At 42.9% G+C, this 20293-nt stretch overlaps 2 protein-coding genes across 2 annotated transcripts in view; both read left to right on the forward strand.

Annotated features, from left to right (window-relative positions):
* The window catches only part of LOC147456774 (uncharacterized), a 54524-nt gene extending 36469 nt beyond the window's left edge, over window positions 1-18055 (forward strand). Inside the window, exon 3 of the mRNA XM_086511915.1 lies at window positions 17923-18055. Within this exon, the coding sequence (XP_086368041.1) occupies window positions 17923-17928 (6 nt within the window). The 3' untranslated portion in view covers window positions 17929-18055. The remainder of the gene's footprint in view (window positions 1-17922) is intronic.
* LOC147456775 (uncharacterized) lies at window positions 17956-18823 on the forward strand. The gene has a single exon (XM_086511913.1). The coding sequence runs from the start codon at window positions 17968-17970 to the stop codon at window positions 18562-18564; it is 597 nt and encodes a 198-aa protein (XP_086368039.1). The 5' UTR covers window positions 17956-17967; the 3' UTR covers window positions 18565-18823.
* The last annotated feature ends 1470 nt before the right edge of the window (window positions 18824-20293 follow it).

A 20293-nucleotide genomic window follows, 5' to 3' on the forward strand; every position in this document is an offset into this window, starting at 1 on the left:
AGTCTATGTGTGAAGTAAACAAGACTATCACTCCCCAAGCTTTAATGGAGAGCTCATCACCTACTCCAAGCTTGTGAGATAGAAGCCTACATCGACACACTCTTGGCATGTGGATGCAAATCCAACCAAGAGCCAAGCTTCAATGCATGTTCATCTCCTCTACCATGCTAATTACTAAGCTAAGCTATGCTAATATGAGTGATTATGTGAGGAGATGTACATCTTTCTCGTAAGATACTCCTTCTTCCTCTCAATCTACTCTCATACCCTACTAGCTCTCACCATCTTCGAAGGTGTGTGAGGTCTTGGGTCTGAGAACGGGGATAATTGATGTTGTGTTTGATAAGTGTTTTGCTTAGTGCATGAAGCTTTCATCTTCATTGCACTAGCTAGTCTTGAAGGAACACAAAGAATTGTATTGTACAATGTCTCTCTTGATGGGAGAAACCATAATACAAAGCCTTTTGGAGGGGGGACTGGCTCCATGCAAATCCGATCCTCAACTGTTGTCAATAGCTTAATTTCTCTCTCTTTTGAAAGTATTGTTGATGCTATCTAACTAGGTGTTATGCTTTTTGTTGCTCTCTCCACCCAAGCGCTCTTGTAATTCTCATTAGGAATCTATTCTAATGAAATGCCCACTATGTTCATGCCAATTTCCGCTATGCATATATGTTTTTAGTAATTACAATGCTTCATATTCGCGATAGTACATAGTTTGTCGCGATATTACATAGTTTGTTGATTTCAATTGTGTTGCCCTGGAGCAGCATCTTGCTCATCAAATAGATTTCTAATTGTGCTAGGGATATCTGGGCATGCTTTCTTGAATTAGTATCCACTCCATCCATCAAAATTCTTGTAGCAAACTAGACATTGGTAAGATGAGGATGCATCTAAAGTAGATGAGGGGACCAACTCCGGATGCAAGACAAGGTAGCTGATGTGTGTCCCTTGTACAGGGGTTGGATTCACTCGCTGTGTCAGATTTTGAACATCTTGACTTAAGCGGTGAATGCTTTTCTCCATCCAGACTTCTGAGGGTTGCGGTGTCTGGGTGGCTATAGGAAGCCATGTTATTTTTGCATCTTTCTCTGCCAACTGTGTCGTGTAAATATCGTTCTCTCTTTTTAACTGTAGGTCGGTGCCTTATACTATCAATGCCAGCTCATCTCGGGTGAAAATGACACAACTCTCCCTTAAATCATGAGTGGCAACAGTTGACGAGAAGTCTACTGGTCGCTGTTGCACAAAGTGAACATATAACATTTTTGCAAAATATAGTGCAAAATCTGCATTGTGTAGGGGATGGCCATAAACCTCCAAATAAATCCTCTCAGCATTATCTTTGATTGCATCATGGTTGCACTTCAAAACCTTCCACCTTCCTTTCTTGATCCCTGCATCCTCACATGGCCATATTGTCTTGATCATGTCCTTTGTCACTTCTTTATTGATCTCTTTCCATTGCATATGGTTTGGATTTGCCCACTTTGAAAGTCAGCGAGCAGTATGTGTCGCTTGTTGTGCCGACATGCCGTGTGCTAGAGACTTCATGCGTTGAAATGCATTAACAGCCGCTTGTTGTTGATCATCAGTCAGTGATTGGGTGCCAATATCTTGTTCTTGATCGTCCATTTTCTCTTAGAGTTGCAGTCAACAGATAAACAAATATTCAATATCATTTGCAAATATATATTCTCACTCATTGGGACACTGCGCGGAATCCACTAAATCAAACCACAACAAATGCGACTAATTGAACCACAAGGCAAATTTGAAATACTGACAGTTAAATGACAAATTTGAAATGACTAAAGATAATTGACTCAATTAGGTGAACCACTTCAAACCAGATAATACACTTTAATAAAAAAAAGAATACACTCGACAAGACATATGTATATCATAGAAATGTTTAAATCGGATAAAATTATGGTGCAAGTTCAACAAGTGGATGTTGGACAAGGTTAGGGTCTGTCTTTAAATGTTCTTTGAAAAATGTAAACACGTCAGAAGCATTCCTTCTTTGGTTCCGCTCTTTTAACTTCATCCAACAATCTACTTTAATTTTGAATAGCCCTCATAACATCTTTGTCCGGGTGGTGAAAAACTTCTTCTGGAAAATAAACTTTTCTGGTTGCACTCCAAAAATCTGTCAGCATGTCGAATAGGTAGCCCAATGCATAAATGTCGCTCGCTTTTGTGTATGCATCTGTGCACCGTGGATCGTATAGTTCAGGAGCAATCCATAGTCGCTTAGCCATCTTGGCATTCCCTGCTCTCTATGCATTCAAAACTTCTTCGTCCGACTGTGCGTTTGGAGGCAGATAATTATTTGCAACGCGCTTAGCTGGTGTTCTCAGCATCATACCCCAATCAATGATGCCGACGCGGGGTTTATTGGCGCGAGTAGAGTCCAACATTACGTTGAACGGGTGCAGGTCACTGTGCACTATACCGGCCGAGTGGGCAGCCGCAATGCCATCAATTAAGGCATGACAAATTGCTAGCATCTTCTCGATCACTGCTTTAATCCGCACCGTGTCTATCTCGCTTACAGGAAGATTTGCTACAGGAAATGACCTCCAGCCGTGTTGTAGCCTGTGCATGTGTCGTCTGAACAATCCGTGAGCGAACGGTAAGCGACACATCATGTCGCCCACGGTACCCCCATTGTAGTATGAGAATATCGTGCTCCAAGGAGCTTCTATAATAAACCCAATGCACCTTACAATGGAGGGGTGAAGCGTTTTCATTCCTTGCTCTATCTGAAAGCTGTCAAATTTCTCTTCACTCCCTCCCTTGTAACATTTTTCCACATATGTAATGTGGTCTGGAAAAAATGAGATTCCTTTGATGGTGTACAATGTGCACACACCGAAGGAGCCTGCTCCAATCCTCATACCTTCTACCAAGGCTTCGTGAGGGATGCCGACAAGATGAGCGCACTTTGCATTCAAAGCAATGTGCATGATTGTGCCGGTGCCGCTGGCATCGAATCGACCTCCTAAAGCTGCTTACGTATCTTGGGCCATCTTCAATCTCTTGGGTGAGGCTGCTTGGTCCTGCGCTTTCACATGCTTCATCTTTACCTTCTGTTCTTCCCACAATTCATCCCAGAGCTCTAATTTTGACATGTCGCAAGCAGGTGGGATATCTTCCTTTAAGTCTCTACAACATACTTTCATATTGCCCAACACTGTCCTGACCTTGTGGTGGGGGTCAAATTCTTGTATCCCAGCTAGACACAACAACTCGTATTGGCCTTCAAGTCGCAACCTGTGCTTTGTGTTCTCCCATATAGCGCTATTGATGTCTTTGATGTGGACATCACTTTCACTAATCTGTTGTATACGATCAGCTGCACATGAGGAGATTACCAAAATACATTCTTTACGAATGACACACATAATACAGTTCTTTTGATGTGGCATCATATTTGCACTAGACAATACAAAAACAGCATATCAAATACAAATTCATGGTTGCGAATGACACTAACACTCTCACTATCTCAGGTAAACTCTTAACCACCACTTGAAGACTTTAACAAATGTGCAAGGAAATATTGATAAAAATTGAGTAGGGGTTACCAGTTGGAGGTAATTCCAAAAAAAGGGTGAATATTCGTTGATGCGCGGCGGAGGCTATGCAAGCAGAAGGGAAAAGATGAGGGGACAAAGGTGGGGGCGGGAGGGATGTTGAGCACGAGGCGGAGTCGGGGGGGGGGGGATATGTCACACAAGCAGAAGACTGTGAGGACGGCAGTGGCAATATCATTTTGTTTAAAGAAAAGGGTACTGACCTCTAGCAAATCAGCGCCTCGGCCTTTGTGGTGTAGAATAGTGGAGACAAGTCTTTCCTTTGCTTCGCGCAAGATCGAGCCCTCCTTTTGAAGGTGGAAAGCATGTCACCCTTGGCAAGGGTGACATGTAATCTTCACTTAAAATTGCAATCTGTTACACGTGAAAAAAGTAGTTCAAACAAGTGGTTTATAAGAACTTAATTCAGATCAAACAATACATGTTAACAGTCTGGCACATTTCAGCATATATTAAATTCTTAACTTATATTTTTCTCCGTGCGCACATACTAATTCAAACAAAGCACACACCGAATTAAAAACTTCAAAAATATTTAAAACATTGGAAGTATACAAATTGGACTAGAAAATTGTGTTCACACACTTTTTTACACAGAATTTATGTAAATGTTGCAATCAAAAAGCGATGATAACTGATGCTCTTTAAAAAGATACAAAAGAATATTTAACATGCAAATTGTGTGCATTTAGATTTTTTATAGAGAATTTATGTAAATGAAGCATTAAAAATAGCAATAATGCTTGAGAGTCCGCTAAAAAGATTAAAAAAGAATATTAAACATGCAATTTGTGTGCAAATACTTTTTTACATGTAATTTAAATATAAATAGAACATTTAAAATAGCAATGATTGATGAATAAAGTATTCTTTTGAATATGATTAGCTAGTATATAATTTCAAATGGACAGTTAAAAACAACAAAATCAAACAATTCATACATTTTGTATATGAAATACTCTTCACAGCCGCGTTACCGACCAAGTATTTCATATACTTAAACTTAAAAAATTAACTGCACATGCACATACAAATTATATGATGTTCGTACGGCCGGGTTAACGACCTAAACACCACATTTATGCAAAAACATGCTTCTAACAAACGACACTCTATTAGCCACGTTACCGATCGAGTGCCGCCTAAATTTAAGGAAAAACCATGGCTTGCATACGAACATCATATAGCTGTGTTACCGATCGATGCCTATATGTTTTTTGGGAAAAGGAAAGGAAAGTTGACTTACCATAAGGATACTAGATTCGTCGCGTTACTGACGTAGTACCCAGACAGTAAGCCAATACTTACCACAAGGACACCATCTTCCCCGCGTCACCGAGGTGATGCCCCCGTGATAAGCACTGTTCCGTAGAACAACTTACACACACACTCCCATTGTGTGGTAAGGTACCTTATTACTGCCGCGCACTATGACAAAAGGCACGCTACCACACAACTCATACACACACACAGCACATACCCAGATCGTGTGGTCAGATACTCTGCTGCTGCCGCACACTGCGACGCAAAGCACGCTCCTACACGACCCCCTCTCTCCCTCTCTCCTCTCGATGTACCTGCAAAGGTGGTCGCAAGCGCTCTCTCTCTCTCTCTCTCTCTCTCTCTCTCTCTCTCTCTCTCTCTCTCTCTCTCTCTCTCTCTCTCTCTCTCTCTCTCTCTCTCTCTCTCTCTCTCTCTCTCTCTCTCAAGATGAAGCAAGACGAAAATACACCCAGCGGGCCCGATTGGGCCCACATATATATAACACTGACAACCCGCCGGGCTTTTCAGTATCCTCGGCAGGCCCGCAGGGAAAATGATGGAACCCCGGCGACCTGCCGGGGATACTGAAAAGCCCGGCGAGAATTTTGTGGGTTTGCAGGTCACCATTAACCGGGTTCTGTGTGATCATGTTTACTGTGATCATGTAAATGTGTCAATAAGACCTTGTGATCAAACAAAATTTGACGTAATTACGTAAATATTAAATCCCTGGGTGTGAAGAAAAGGATGATTAAACTTATCCCTAAGCAATTATCCTGCTCTCGTCTTAAACACTAGAGACCAATCACTATGATGAAGGTAGTGTACAAGGTTCTGGCTAAGCTTATTGCTGAAAGAATGGTCCCTATGTTAGCAAATGTTATCTCTCCCCACCAACATGGATTTATCAAAGGAAGATCAATTCATGATAACATCCTGAGCCATGATAGGTTCAAGAAACAGGGATGTATCTTACTACAACTGGACCTAGATAAGGAATATGACACAATAACCTAGTCATTTTTGCAAGAAACATTGTAGACCTTGGGGTTCAGTCCATGAATCAGGCAAGTGCTAAGCACACTTGGTGAAGGAATCTCCTCTGAATTGCTCTTCACCTCAAGAAAAGTTGGATGCTTTGATGTCAAGAGATCTATCTGTCAAGGTGCGCCACTTTGGTTCGCAGACTGCACTCACCCTCTTATTGCTATGTTGGAGCAAGCAACGGCAAGAGGAGAGATTAAAGGGCTGCAAATCCAAAATGATAAAAAACTACTTATTAAGATGTTTCCTGATGACTCTTTGCTTTTCCCCCAAGCTGAAGAGAATAACATCAGAAAAGCCTTGGAGATGGTACATGTGTTTTCCATGGCGTGGGTTTCTCAGTGTAACATAGAAAAGCCAAGACTTATCTCTTTGATTGAAGAAGACAATTTTGATTCTTCAAGATGGAATGGAGAGATTGTGAAGAGACGTAACATCTTTCGACACTTGGGAGTACCTGTCGGGGAAGAAACAACTCATAAGCAAGCCTTTGATTGGGTTAAAAAAGAATGAAACTGAAGCATTGGAAGTTCATCCTGAGTCCTTTCCACTGTAAGGCTATGGTAATAAATACCTTCTTCATCCCTTACATTACCTTCACATCTCCATTCCTACAAATATCCCAAAAAAATTGGAATTCCTCCATGAAGCCAATCAAGGAATTCTTGTGGAAGAATAAGCAAATAGCAGGCAAAATGTGGCAATGGGTAAATGGACAGCGGTTGCTAAACGAAAGGCTTTGGGAGGTCTAGCCATTCTTCCCTATCACTCATGGTTTAGCTCTTTGTGTGAAACTATTTTGCACCCTAGCCAATTCGGATGAGGGTTGGGCTTGTATGGCAACGGAAATGGTTATGGAAGTCTAAAGGTGGTTCATGGCTCAACCTCCACATACAAAATAGGCTTCTACCCCCATCGTTGTAAGGGCTCAATTAGGTGGATTTACTAGGAAATTTATGGATAAATGTTGTAAAGCTACTGTTACACTCATGGGGAAGGAAGAGACTAAGTACTAGAAAGGAACGGGTAGACATTTGTCTCCTTGGGGACCCATAGTGGAGGACTTAGGCCAAAATAATAATTGGATTGAAATAGCCAAAAATCTCAACAACAGGGCTTTGGCACCTTGGAGTCCTTTTGGGATTATCAAAAAAAGGCTTGGCAATCTCTAGAGCAACTAAAGTTGTGCAGCAGTCTCTTCTTTCAGGAGGAGATCCTCATCAGAAGATTACTGGGAAAAGTCTCAAACCTTACCCTTCCTCCCTGCTGCAAACCAATTAATTGGAAAGCTTGGAAGTGTCTTGGATAAATGTGAGAGTGTGCGTGTGTGGAAGTGTGAGAGAAGAGAGAGAGATGTTGGAATTAGGGTTGCAGAGAAACACACACAGCTTGGAGAAGACGAAGGAAGCTCAAGGCACACAATAGAGAGTGTGTTACTTAGTATGCAATGGAAAGATAGATAGCCCTAGAGTGATGGGCGTATATACAATGCTCGGGGGAAAAAACCTCCTAAAGAGGGAAAAAATGCCCCGGTGGTCCTAGTGTGTTCACACACATCACTACCACATGTATATGGTAAAAAATCCCCCCTGGAGTGATGCGGTGAACGAGAGTTAGCACATGAGTAAAGGGAAGTGCCCTGCCCTGAGGACATGATCAGTCCACAAAGGGGATTAAGCCCAAAGCTTTGCGGAAAGATTCAAGCTTCTCACTAGACAATGCCTTTGTGAAAAGATCTGCAAGGTTGTCCTGTGTTGGCACATAAGCCAAGCTGATCTCTCCTGCTGAGAACCTCTCCCTGACATAGTGGTAATGCACCTCAATGTGCTTTGTGCGAGCATGAAAAACTGGGTTCCTCGCAACTGCCAATGTGCTTTGTCTGTCAGTGTAGATAGTGTTGGTAGTGTCCTGTCCAACACCCAAATCAGCCAAAAGGCGTCTGAGCCATACACACTCAACCGTACCTATGAAGGCTGCCCTGTACTCAGCCTCACAACTCGAAGTGGCCACAGTATGTTGCTTCTTGCTCAACCATGATATACATGAACTCCCAAGCATGAAACGAAACCACTTGTGGACACTCGCGTGTCAATAAAACCAGCCCAATCTGAGTCCGAAAAAGCATGTAAGTCTGGCGGCAATGATCGCTCCTTGGGATAAAACAAGCGAAGATGTAAAGTGCCACTAAGGTAGCGGAAAATCCTCTTGACAGCCTGCCAATGCTTACACCCTGGGCTATGCATAAATCTGCTGACCTGTGAGACTGCAAACTGAATATCCGGCCTCGTGTGCATACATAATGAGGCAGCCAACAACAGTTTGGTAAAGAGTGACATCAGCAAGATCGCCAGCATCATGTAGACTCAACTTCAAACTTGTTTCCATGGGAGTGGCAATAGGTTTGCAATCCTCAAGTCCAAACTTACATAGCAATGTTTCTATGTAACTTTTCTGACACAAGGCAACACCACCATCACACTGCTTAAACTGTATACCCAAGTAATGATGCAACAGCCCCAAATCTTTCATCTTGAAAGTAGCATTCAAATCAGCCTTAAATTCAGCAATATGTCTCTCATTTTGTCCAGTGATTAGCAAATCATCGACATAAAGAACCACAATGAGAAGTACATCACCCTCACGCTTTACATACAATGTGCTTTCTGTTGGATTGTTACAAAAGCCTCATTTAACCAAATGAGTGTCAGCTTTCTCATACCAAGCACGAGGAGATTGCTTCAACCCATAGAAAGCCTTCTTACATCTGCACACTTTGTCCTCTTGTCCTTTTATGACAAAACCGCGAGGCTATGTTACATAAACTTCCTCAAATATGTCACCATTCAAGAAAGCAGTAACAAATGTCTGATAGATGTACATCCCAACCAAAATGAGCTGCCAATTCACATAGAAAACTCACAGTAGTCATACGACAAGTGGGAGCAAAAGTCTGTTCATAATCTATGCCTTTTTGCTGTGCATAACCCTTTGCAACAAGTCGAGCGTTATGGCGATCGATCTCACCATCTGGCTCCCATTTCAGCTTGTAAACCCAATTCATACCAATGGCCTTTTTGCCAGGAGGAAAATCACATAAAGTCCATGTGTGATTTTCTATAAGTGCATCATATTCTGATTGCATGGCAGCCATCCAATTTTCTGAATTATGTGCTTCATCAAAAGACAGAGGCTCCTCAACATCATGTAAGCTAGACACACCCAAAGCATAACAATCTGATGCATAAGATGCATGGTGAGAGCCTGAACGAGTACGATTAGACAAAGGTGCATCCAATTTACTGTCACGCAAAGTGTGCACCAGCCATTTTGGCATACCTCTAGCCTGCTCATTTTCAGCCCTTTCGTCATCAAGTACATCATGTACATCTACATCAGTAATAGGCTGATCTGTAACATTTTCAGAAACCCCCATAGGCTGTACATTTGCCTCATTGGAAATTACATTCATATTTCCACCATTGAAAAGAGGCAACAAAGTGTCATAATGTCCTGTGAGCTTACATTACTGTCTCTAATACATGACAGCAAGGGCTGAACAGAATCTTCCACAAACACTACATCCTGTGAAACCAGAATATGCTTTGTTTGCGGATGATATAACTTGTAACCTTTTCTTTCAGCACTATAACCAACAAAAATACATTTGACAGCCTTATCATCCAATTTTCTGCGCTGTGTTTGTAGCACCAAAGCATATGCCAAATAGCCAAAAACACGCATGTGCTCAATAGAAGGCTTTTTATTACGCCATGCTTCATATGGAGTAATAGACTGCAAAGCTTTCGTAGGACACTTATTAAGTACATAAGTGGCACACATGATGGCCTCAAGCCAAAAAGAATGCGGCAAAGCTTGACTTTTGACCATACATCGTGCCATTTCCGTCAGTGACCTATTTTTCCTCTCAGCAACACCATTTTGCTGAGGTGTATAAGGCACTGTACATTGGTGTTTTATCCCACGACTAGCCAGAAATGCATTAAATTCATGAGACATATACTCCCCCCCTCGATCGGAACGGAGGGTGCCAATAGTACATTTCGAGACATTTTCAGCCATAGCCAGAAAGTGTTTGAAGCACATAAAAACTTCGGACTTCGCTTTAAGCGGAAATACCCATGCATGCCTGGAGTAATCATCAATGAAAGTCACGAAGTAAAGGTAATTTCCCAAGGACGGAGTTTGCATGGGCCCACAAACATCACTATGCACAAACTGCAACCTGCATGTGGCCCGAACTGAACCATCCTTTGGAAACTTAGAACACTGCATCTTACCCAAAATACAGCCTTCACAAACATGTTTGACAGGTGCTTCAAGAGGCGGCAAAGAAGCAACCATATCAGATTTTTACAAATGCAGCAAACTAGCAAAATTCAGATGACCAAAACGTGCATGCCAAAGTTTTTCATTTGAAATAGCCCTTGAATCTGCAACAGGATTTGCAAAATTTTGTCCACACTTGTCATACAAAGTGAGCTTATATAGGCCACGGTACAAAAGGCTAGATGCAACAATTTCATCACCAAAACTGAGATCATGAACTGTACGTCTGTCATCCACAAATTTGACTACAAGTCCAAGTCTAGCAAGTGCGGATACAGATAAGAGATTATTCTTGATCCTAGGTACATAAAGTGCATCAACAAGTGTGAAGGAACTGCCATTTGCAGCAGTAAGCACAATCTTTCCAACTCCTTCAACCGGATAAGAGGCATTGTTGGCACAAGTGACTGAATTCCCATGAGGGACAGACTCGAGAGAGGTGAACAATTCACAATGTGAGGTAATGTGCTTTGTAGCACCACTGTCGAAATACCTCACATGTGAACCTACAGCAACTGACAAGCATGCATCATGGACAACAGGATTGTTAGTGCACTATGCACTAAAAGACCATTCTGCATCGACATCAACATCACAGTCTCCTTTCACAGAAGACTCAACAATGGCTGCATTTGTAGTGGAACCAGCATTTGTAGTGGAACCACCCTCTTTCTTCTTAGCCTCTTTGGCCTTCAACTTAGGACACTGCTTGATCAAGTGATCATTAGCTTTACAATAATGGCAACGCATCTTCTTTTTGCCCTTATCACCAGAATTGCCAGACAAAGTGATGCCAACAGAAGCATTAGGAACAGAAGTTTTGCCACTCGCAGCAGAACCATAAGAATTGGCTGCATTGCTGTTACCACCCTTTCTTTGAGAAGTAATAAAATCCTGTTCAACTGCACGCTGTCTAGTCCTGTTTTTTCTGGAAAGTGACTCTTGCAACAACAATGTGCATAATGCATCAAACTTGACAACTTCTGGATTTCCTTGGGTCATAAGTCTCCAAGTACTAGCAAAAATCTGGTAAGAATCTGGTAAGGCATCAAGAATAGTCTGCACAAGGGAACTGTCTGAAATAACTCCACCTGCAGAAATAAGTTGCTCATTGATATCCTTGACACTAGCAAGGAAAGTGTCCATATCATCTTCCTCATGCATAATCTTCGAGTCCAGCTCGTTACGCAGTAAAGCAAATTTATCCTCATTACGTCTTGCATAAAGACCAACCAATATATCCCAAGCCTGTTTTGTAGATTTTGTTGAACAAATGTGAGGAACGTGTTAGGCTACGGAGCTATGGCGGGTGGAGCTTTGGGCAGACCATGGCGAGCAAGCAGGTGTGCTGCAGAGAACGAGGGCGAGAGAGAGAGAGAGAGAGAGAGAGAGAGAGAGAGAGAGAGAGAGAGAGAGAGAGAGAGAGAGAGAGAGAGAGAGAGAGAGAGAGAGAGAGAGAGAGAGAGAGAGAGAGAGAGAGAGAGAGAGAGAGAGAGAGATGACACACAAAAGCAGCGAAAATAACGTTATTCTTTTGATTGACTGTAAAGCCTTATAAAGTAAAAAACATGCCATGAAAACTATAAGTGACCTGCATGCCTTAAGACTTGTTCAAACAGGCGTAGACATTATGGAATCTGGGCTTGCATACCCAACAATCCCCCCATCAAGCCCGAATTGGACAAGCAACTCATGATATCTTGAGAATTTGGTGTACTCGTCAACTGTGAGTTTTAGGTTCTCTCACAACCAAGGATTTCTTGTGTATCCATAACCTGGTGCTATGATAAACCCCCCCTTGAACAGATAGGGTGTGTGTCAAAAATTAGCTACCAATAGATGGAGTTTTTGGTTCACTACCAAACCTTGGGTTTCAGGTGTACCCAGTAACCTCATGAGAAGCGGTAAACATAGGCTGAGAACTGACAAAAAATTGGGAGGTCTTACCATTTATGGATGGCAGTGTCTATATCCCATACAAGATTGTCAAGTAGAAAAATTGACATAGAACTAGGACAATATATGTAATGATGCTGACAGCCGGTTTTGAAACCAAACATGCCAACGTAGAGTCGTCTCGAAGCAAATCCATCTTTGTTGTTGCGAGCGTCGATGACTCGTAATCCTTGAACAATAAATGTTTGCATACATACCAAGATGTGTAGGCATAATACCAACATAGCCGAATATTTTTACAAAACTGAAAAATATTAATATTGATATGTAGAAAAGGTTCATGTAATGGATCCATGCTTGATTGTTGATACTGCCGAAATCAATGCAATTGACGGAGTTTGAAAAAAAATCTTCAAATATGTACGAGCCAAGCACGTATGGGGTAACTTACACCTTGTCGAGTGGGAATATCCACTTGCATAAAAAACTCAAGACCAAATGGGTGGCCACAGCAATGACAAGTGAAATAACTAAATTAAAAACGAGACCTCTATTCAGCAATGGCGCAGACACGACAGGTCGAAGCAGGTATGCATTGTAGAGGCCAAATTGGCACTTGAAGGATTAAAAAAAAGCACCAGTAAGCCAGTACACAGAGAATAGTGGGTTATGCTCGATCTCCCTCTATCCGATTTGCTGCTTGTGCTCGATACTGGATGCCTTTACTGATCACAGGCCTGGCTGCCATTTGTTAGTGTTTTGATATGCTTCTGCAGGTGCCACCTAGGGTTGCCATTGTCTCTGCATACCACTCCAACAACGGCGTCTTGAGAAGCTTCTTGCATGCATCGTCTTGAGAGATGGTCCCAGTAACGCATACAAGCTCTGATACCAAGTGTTAGGCTACGAAGCTATGTCCGGTGGAGCCTTGGGTAGACCATGGCGAGCAAGCAGGTGTGCTGCAGAGAACGAGGGCAAGAGAGGAGAGAGAGAGAGAGAGAGAGAGAGAGAGAGAGAGACGACACATAGAAGCAGTGAAAATAACGCTATTCTTTTGATTTATTGTAAAGCCTTATAAAGTAAAAAACGTGCCATGCAAACTATAAGTGACCTGCATGCCTTGAGACTTGTTCTCACGGGCGTAGACATTATGGAATCTGGGCTTGCATACCCAACAGAACAATGGTGCGCTTCACAGACAACACAATCAATGCATGAGTCTGCGCATCCTTTACATCCCAACGAGCTTGTTCTTCGTAGGTAAAACAACTCTAATAGCAGCAATCCTTGCAGCAAGACCTGCAACATCCTCAACATCACCTACATTCTCAGAACCAAGACGTACATCAATGCCCTGCACAATGTTCCAGACGCCCTTTGAAATAAGAACATGTTGCATCATATAAACCCCCATAGGGTAGTTGTCCCCATCCAACCTGTCCTCAGCAGCAAACATCTTGAACACATCTGTGTTGTTGTCGATCAGCCATGGTAAATGTTGCACCTGATGTGAAAACTGCCTGAAAATAGGAGAAACGGAGTGGGAACAACACGTGCTATATAGCACAAACCGTAGAAGAATATGAGGCACCTGTTATGCAGAAAACGGCACTGACAGAAATTTTGCACAAAATGACGAAATAGCATGTGCAGTACTGCATGTAGTGCAAACGAAGGCCGAAATGAGCCCGAATAAAAAATATGAGCAGATTGAGCTCTACGAGCTCGCCCAAAAATTTTGACGACCTGCGAACGCTTGCCAAAGCTCACTGAAATCGGAGAAAGTGAGCAGGCGTGTGCTGGAGCAGTTGGCGACTAAGCCCGGGAGGATGCAACCTACTCTGATACCAATTGTTGGAATTAGGGTTGCAAAGAAACGCACACAGCTTGGAGAAGACGAAGGAAGCTCAAGGCACACAATAGAGAGTGTGTTACTTATTATGCAATGGAAAGATAGATAGCCCTAGAGTGATGGGCGTATATACAATGCTCGGGAGAAAAAACCTCCTAAAGAGGGAAAAATTTCCCCGGCGGTCCTAGTTTGTTCACACACATCACTACCACATGTATATGGTAACGAGAGAGAGAGAGAGAGAGAGAGAGAGAGAGAGAGAGAGAGAGAGAGAGAGAGAGAGAGAGAGAGAGAGAGAAACACAAACGAAAGGTATGGTGGAAGAGGGAGCGATCAGCCCCCCATGACTACCATGAGTAGAAGACCCAATACACAATGACCAGATGAAATCTACCAGATTTGTGGAAGTGGGTACCCCCTAGCCCCAAAAATAGGCGTCCAAGGGGAGGTAGGGCAATGCCATATAGAATCCCCCACGACCCAACAATAAAAAATATATGAGGGCACCCAGACAAGGTGGGTAGAAGAACAGTACAGTGGGTGGCCAACCCGGAGACATACTAGCCGTACATGTATGCCCTAGACTTGTGTGAAGCAACAAAGTGGTGTAAGTCTAACAAGAAAGGCTTTTTAGTCCGCCCAAGACTAGAACTTTTATGAGAAGCTTTGCTAAACAAAAGATTGGGTTTCTCACCCAACAAGATTTGGGTCAAAAAGTGGACAACGAGCAAATGGAGCCAAGCGATTGGAAACATTTGGAAGTCCAAATGCGAAGAGAGACAAAGTTTTTCTATGGAAAGTGCTTTTTGGATTCATGCCTATTGGAAATAAGGAAAAAGTGAGAGGCTTAGGCAAATGTAACTGTGTTAGATGCAAACATCCAATGTGACCCTCACGCACTTGTTTTGGGAATGTCCTGCAATTACGGGCACTGTCCGCAGGTGGGTGTAAATTCATTTGGACACTCCCTTCTTTAAATGCAACCTAGCAATGGGCTCTGGACGCATCGAAAATGAGGATCTCCTTTCTGAAATTTGTATAGTTAGAGCTATGATATTGAGAGCAATCTGGTAGTCCAAAAATGAGATAATGTTTCAGAAGGAGCGTGGAACTCTAGACTAAAACCTGGTTTTGGAAACTTGCTGGTGGTAGCTCATTAATAGAAGGAATCAGCATTGCAAGCTCTGCAGGAAAGGGTAGCCGAAGAGGTGCAACCTCATGGACTTTTGGAGATCCTGTGCAAAGGATAAGCCAGGGTTGTTTGTAACATTTTGTGGTTAATTAAATTCAAGCTCGTCAGAGCCTTTTTTTTAAAAAAAATAAAAATAATTGAGTGACCTCATTTTGTTTGGGCTTTTGGATTGGTTGCTCTTCTTGGAGTTATGCTACAACTTCAAAACGACATCAAGATCTTTGAGAACCAAGAGCGTGAGTCAGATATGTTTTCATGTTTCTTTTATAAAAAAAACAGTAAGGCGCAGTGAATTATATTAGAGAGAAACTAAGATAGTACAAACGAGGTGGGCGGACGCCTACATGGATAATTACAAAAAAGGAGTAGTGTATTGTTACTGTCATACTACGCAAAAAACATCCCTGGCTAATGATCATAGATACAAAGATACAAAGTTCATCCAACATTGGGAAAGCCATTGAGGATAGGAGGAGGGAGAATTTCTGGGAGATCATGCACATCCCGGACCAGATAATGAAGTCGGTCAAGGAATTTGTCTGCATCTTCAACTTTAGCGATTGTGAGGCTAGATTCCTGCCGCATCTCTTTAGTCCAGCAAGAGAAAGTGTTGGATTCTTCTTCGGTAACAGGGGGAGTAGGCAGGTAAGCAGTATGTGCATGGAAGACTGCAAGGATCCTCCAGAAGATAATGAGTCTGCTCCTCCAAACCGCAGCTTTCGCATAGTTAGTTTGTCTTTCCAGTAAAGAAAAATTGGAGAACAACACTTTCAGGCTAGGTGCCTAGTAAACTCTTTCAGAAAAGGGATTGGTTCTTTGCCTCCATATTGCCCATAAAAAATCCGCACAGGCCTTGTTCCAGGCCTCAAAGAGAATGCCTATATTATCATCGAGAAACCATTGTTTCCAGGACAAGGGTTTGCCTAGCAATTTGTTAGAGGAGATAGAACATGCTTATTAAATTGACAATCAATGAATAGGTGATGAACAGTTTCAATAGAACTTCCACATCTGCAACAAATCCCATTGTTGTTTAACCCAGCCCGAAGAGACCTTTGGCATGTCCATATGGCTTTGTGGAGAAGAAGCCAAAGAAGAAGGGACTTCTTTGGGGGGATCATCGGACTCCATAGCTATTGGAACTTAAAACACCATTGCTTCCTGTCAAAGTTAATGCACCACCCTCTATTAAGTGAGATGTGAAGAGGTGGATCAAGTTCCAAGAGAATAGGTTGAGGATGTGTTAGTTTGAACTGCCCTCTCCAAACAAAGTTGAAGGGAGAGGGTGATTCAGATAGTTGTAGAGTCCACGTCATTTCCTTTGGGAAAGAGGATATTCTAACGGTGATGAATTGAAGCTCCCAGGGGGAGATCTCGCAGGCAATCAGGAGCTCATTCGGAGAAAGTCATCTGTTCTCAGGGGAGTTCCAAAAATCTATCCGCTTTCTAAATCCCTTTTTGGAAAGTTTGACTGCCTTGCTGTAGTCGTTCGAGGAGATATGTTTTGTGTAGTGAAGTGGCCACCAGGGTGAATCATCCGAGATTAAGTTGCCCCAGTCTTTGGATTGCCAGTTGATTTCAGGAGGTACCTATATGTGTTCCAGACCTTCCAAATGGAGAGGAAGAGATCGGAGCCTTTGCCTTTTACTTTTTTCGGCCCGAAGAAAATGGTTAAGACCGGCAAAGGGGCAGAGGCCTTAAGCCCTTCTAGGTATAAGGGCTTAAGGCTTAACTCATTCTAGGTAGGAGTTGCGGTTTCTGAGAAGTAGGACAACACAGGGCTCTGAGGCGTGCTGCAAAGGATATGCTAGGGTTGTTTGTAACATTTTGTGATTAATTCAACTCAAGCTCGTCAGAGCCTTTTTTTTTCAAAATAAAAATAATAATAATTGAGTGACCCCATTTTGTTTGGGTTTTTGGATTGGTTTCTCTTCTTGGAGTTATGCTACCCTTGGGACTAAGTGATGCCCATATTAAATGCGGGGTGGAGTAATGGGATCGACGGTCCGGGTTGAGGGGCGGGATCTCGAGGCGCACTAAACTCCGCCGCACAAAAAACGAGGCACAGTAAACTCGGCCAGCGGGTTGAACCGGTGGCCTTGCAGTCCAGGTTGAGGGTCGCATGGGCTAACCACCTCACCCACGTGCGCATCATGTATGCCTAGGCGTTTTTATGGCCTTATATTGTGCGATGATATGCATTTTCCAGGCTGTCTAGGTTTAGTGCCCGTCCAGGTTTAGTTTTTTATTTGACTACTACGGTTACGATCTCCTCTGCTTTCGTGCGTGAGCTTCTCCGCCTTTGATCCCATTGCCTTCCCCTCTTAAATATGGATGTTACTTAGTCCCTAGGGTATGCTACAACTTCAAAAAGACATCAAGATCTTTCAGAACCAAGAGCGTGAGTCAGATATGTTTTCACGTTTTCTATTTGATAAAAATCTCCATGTGATTTAAAACGATGGTGAGGTGGAGCTACAAAATGGAGGCATGTGAGCGCGCTCTCTCTCTCTCTCTCTCTCTCTCTCTCTCTCTCTCTCTCTGTGTGTGTGTATGGTTGGGCAAGTGGGAGGGATTCAAGGCCCCAGGGGCTATGGATAATATCAGTTTGTGGAGTTGGTTTTTCGCGTTGGATTTTTGTAAGATGACTAGCGACCGTTAGATAAAAGCAGAGATTAATAGATGTGTATTGATAAAGACCAATAATATTGACTCTACTCTAGATATGAAGAAGGATCGTTGGAAAGAGGCCAAAAGGGCATTCCTAAATGATGGGATGCATTATTTGTGGGGACCACTGCCATCTTGCTCTGCGGACAAAGCGCAAGTTGATGATGTGTTGCCATTCCATTGGCCAAAACTTGGTGCATACACTCACACAAACCATATATTCTAACACAGAATGGTACCTAGAGAGTCTGGAAGTTTGCTCAGGCCTTCCAATTCAAGTTCCTCCAGCCCTCCTCCCCCTTCCGCTTCCCCTTCCCCTTCAGTCTCACCCCCCAGCCCTGCAGGCTTGTGCCCATCATTTGGAAGGTGGAGGCGGCATGAACAGCAGCAGCCGCAGCAACAGCAAGGTGAAGATGATGATCGATCCGGGCTCCAACCCTGCCTCTCCGCGCTCCACCACCTCCGTGGAGACGCCCTCCGGAAAGCGGCATAGCAAGCAATGGTGTTTATGCTCCCCCACCTCCCATCCAGGCTCCTTTCGCTGCCGCTTCCACCGCTCACTCTCATCTTCCGCCCTCCCCTCCCCTGCCGCCACCTCCCCTTCCTCCTCCGCCTCTTTCAAGTGGCAGAAGCCGGCCGCGGCCCCCTCTCCCTCCTCCTCCTCCTCCTCCTCCTCCCTCTCCGCTAAAAGCTAGTGCACGTGTAGCAGTGCCGCTGTACAGTACTCATATGAGTGAGCCGTTCCCACACAAGTGTAAGTTGCCTCCCACGTGAGCTCTGCTGGTTGTTTAATTTCTGTGGTGTAATGCCTCGTCGGCCTATACTCCTTCCTTAGCCTACTGCTCATTGTCGGGTAAATGTAGAGCTGAGTCGCACCCAATGTTCATTTCTTGTTTCTTGAATATGGAGGGCTTTTTCAATGGAATGGGACTGCGCAAGCTCAATTGATTAGTACACCTTGCACTGTTTAGCTTTAGAAAGTAGACCCAGATACTTTTCACATTTTCAATAGAAGTTGTACACAATGAGGTCACTCTCTTAGAAATAGGGATACCCGACAATTGAAAATTGGATTGGATAATACCTAGAAGAGATGTTTTCAACACAAACTCTTCATACAAAGTGAGACCCTAAACCGTGACCGCCCACAAAAAACCCTCCCAACACACAAACACACACACAGCTTTATTTACCCTTGATATCCACTTTTATCAATTTTCTTATATTCTTTGTAGGGGATGTTCTTACGGTAGACTGAAACAAATGGTTGGCCTACCTCAATGTGTGTGTGCGAGAGAGAGAGAGAGAGAGAGAGAGAGAGAGAGAGAGAGAAAGTTCTAGGTTGAAAGAGAATGTTAAACGTGTAAGGCCTAAGAATTAAGAATGAGATCACACGAGGTTATCTTTTGTACGATAGGAGCAATAAGGGAAGGAGAGTAAGGCTTCCTTTGTGTAGGCTTAGGTAGGAATTCGTCAAGGAGGTGAATTTTTTACATGGATCTTGAACACACAAAGATGTCACATATGCAAGGCCATAAGATTTTATTAGTACTAGTTTGGAGAATAGATGGAACACGATAGTGCTATCTTCCTTCTAGATACAAAATAATCAATTCTTTATTTCTACGTATAGAAAGCCCATTGCATTCTTGCCCATTGCATTCTTGAAAGTGATAATCAAAGAGGTGGTCCCCTTCCTTTCTCTACCTTGGTATCTCTATGCTACAAACAAGCTATGTCAGCAAGTTGTGAAACGATGAGTTCTAAGACCTGAGCTCGCTTTCTTTTAATGTTTGGAAGGTAATTGGTCCATCCATTTACGATACTCAGTAGATGCCTCACATGCTCGTATATCTATCTATGCTTTGTGCCGTGTACGCAAGATATGGAAATGGTGTACATCATCATCCAATCACAACAATGCATTTGCAAATTAGTACCATGCGGCATAAATTGTTAGTACTATATTCAAGTGCCATTGGAACTTCAAAACTTGATGGCAATGAAGAAAAAGAAAAAGCCGTAATTTTTTTGCAAGTGTTTTAGGCATTATGCTAAACTTCACAATGGCATGGTACAAAATTTCAGTCATCTCTCTCTCTCTCTCTCTCTCTCAAATGTATGTTTTTTCCTTGGGAAATGAGACCATATTCATTTACTTGAGAGAGCCCCTTACCCACACTCTACAGAACAAATATTATTCGGCTTAGCTCCCACTCTGTTACATGCAAGTGGCAATATTGACATATTGGAAAAAGTCTCCCTTGTAGTTAGAGAGTTTGAGTTTCATGCCCTTCTTGAGTGTTGAACTTCTCATCAATTGACCTTGCTTTACATTGTTGAGCTTAAACCCTTCTCCACACCCTAACATAGTAGCCATCTAGTGTAGCTCCTACTATCCTCAATGGAGGATGTAATGTTGAG

Source organism: Adiantum capillus-veneris, chromosome 5 (genome assembly GCF_014529385.1).
Source record: "Adiantum capillus-veneris isolate H3 chromosome 5, ASM1452938v2, whole genome shotgun sequence".
Lineage (NCBI taxonomy): Eukaryota > Viridiplantae > Streptophyta > Polypodiopsida > Polypodiales > Pteridaceae > Adiantum > Adiantum capillus-veneris.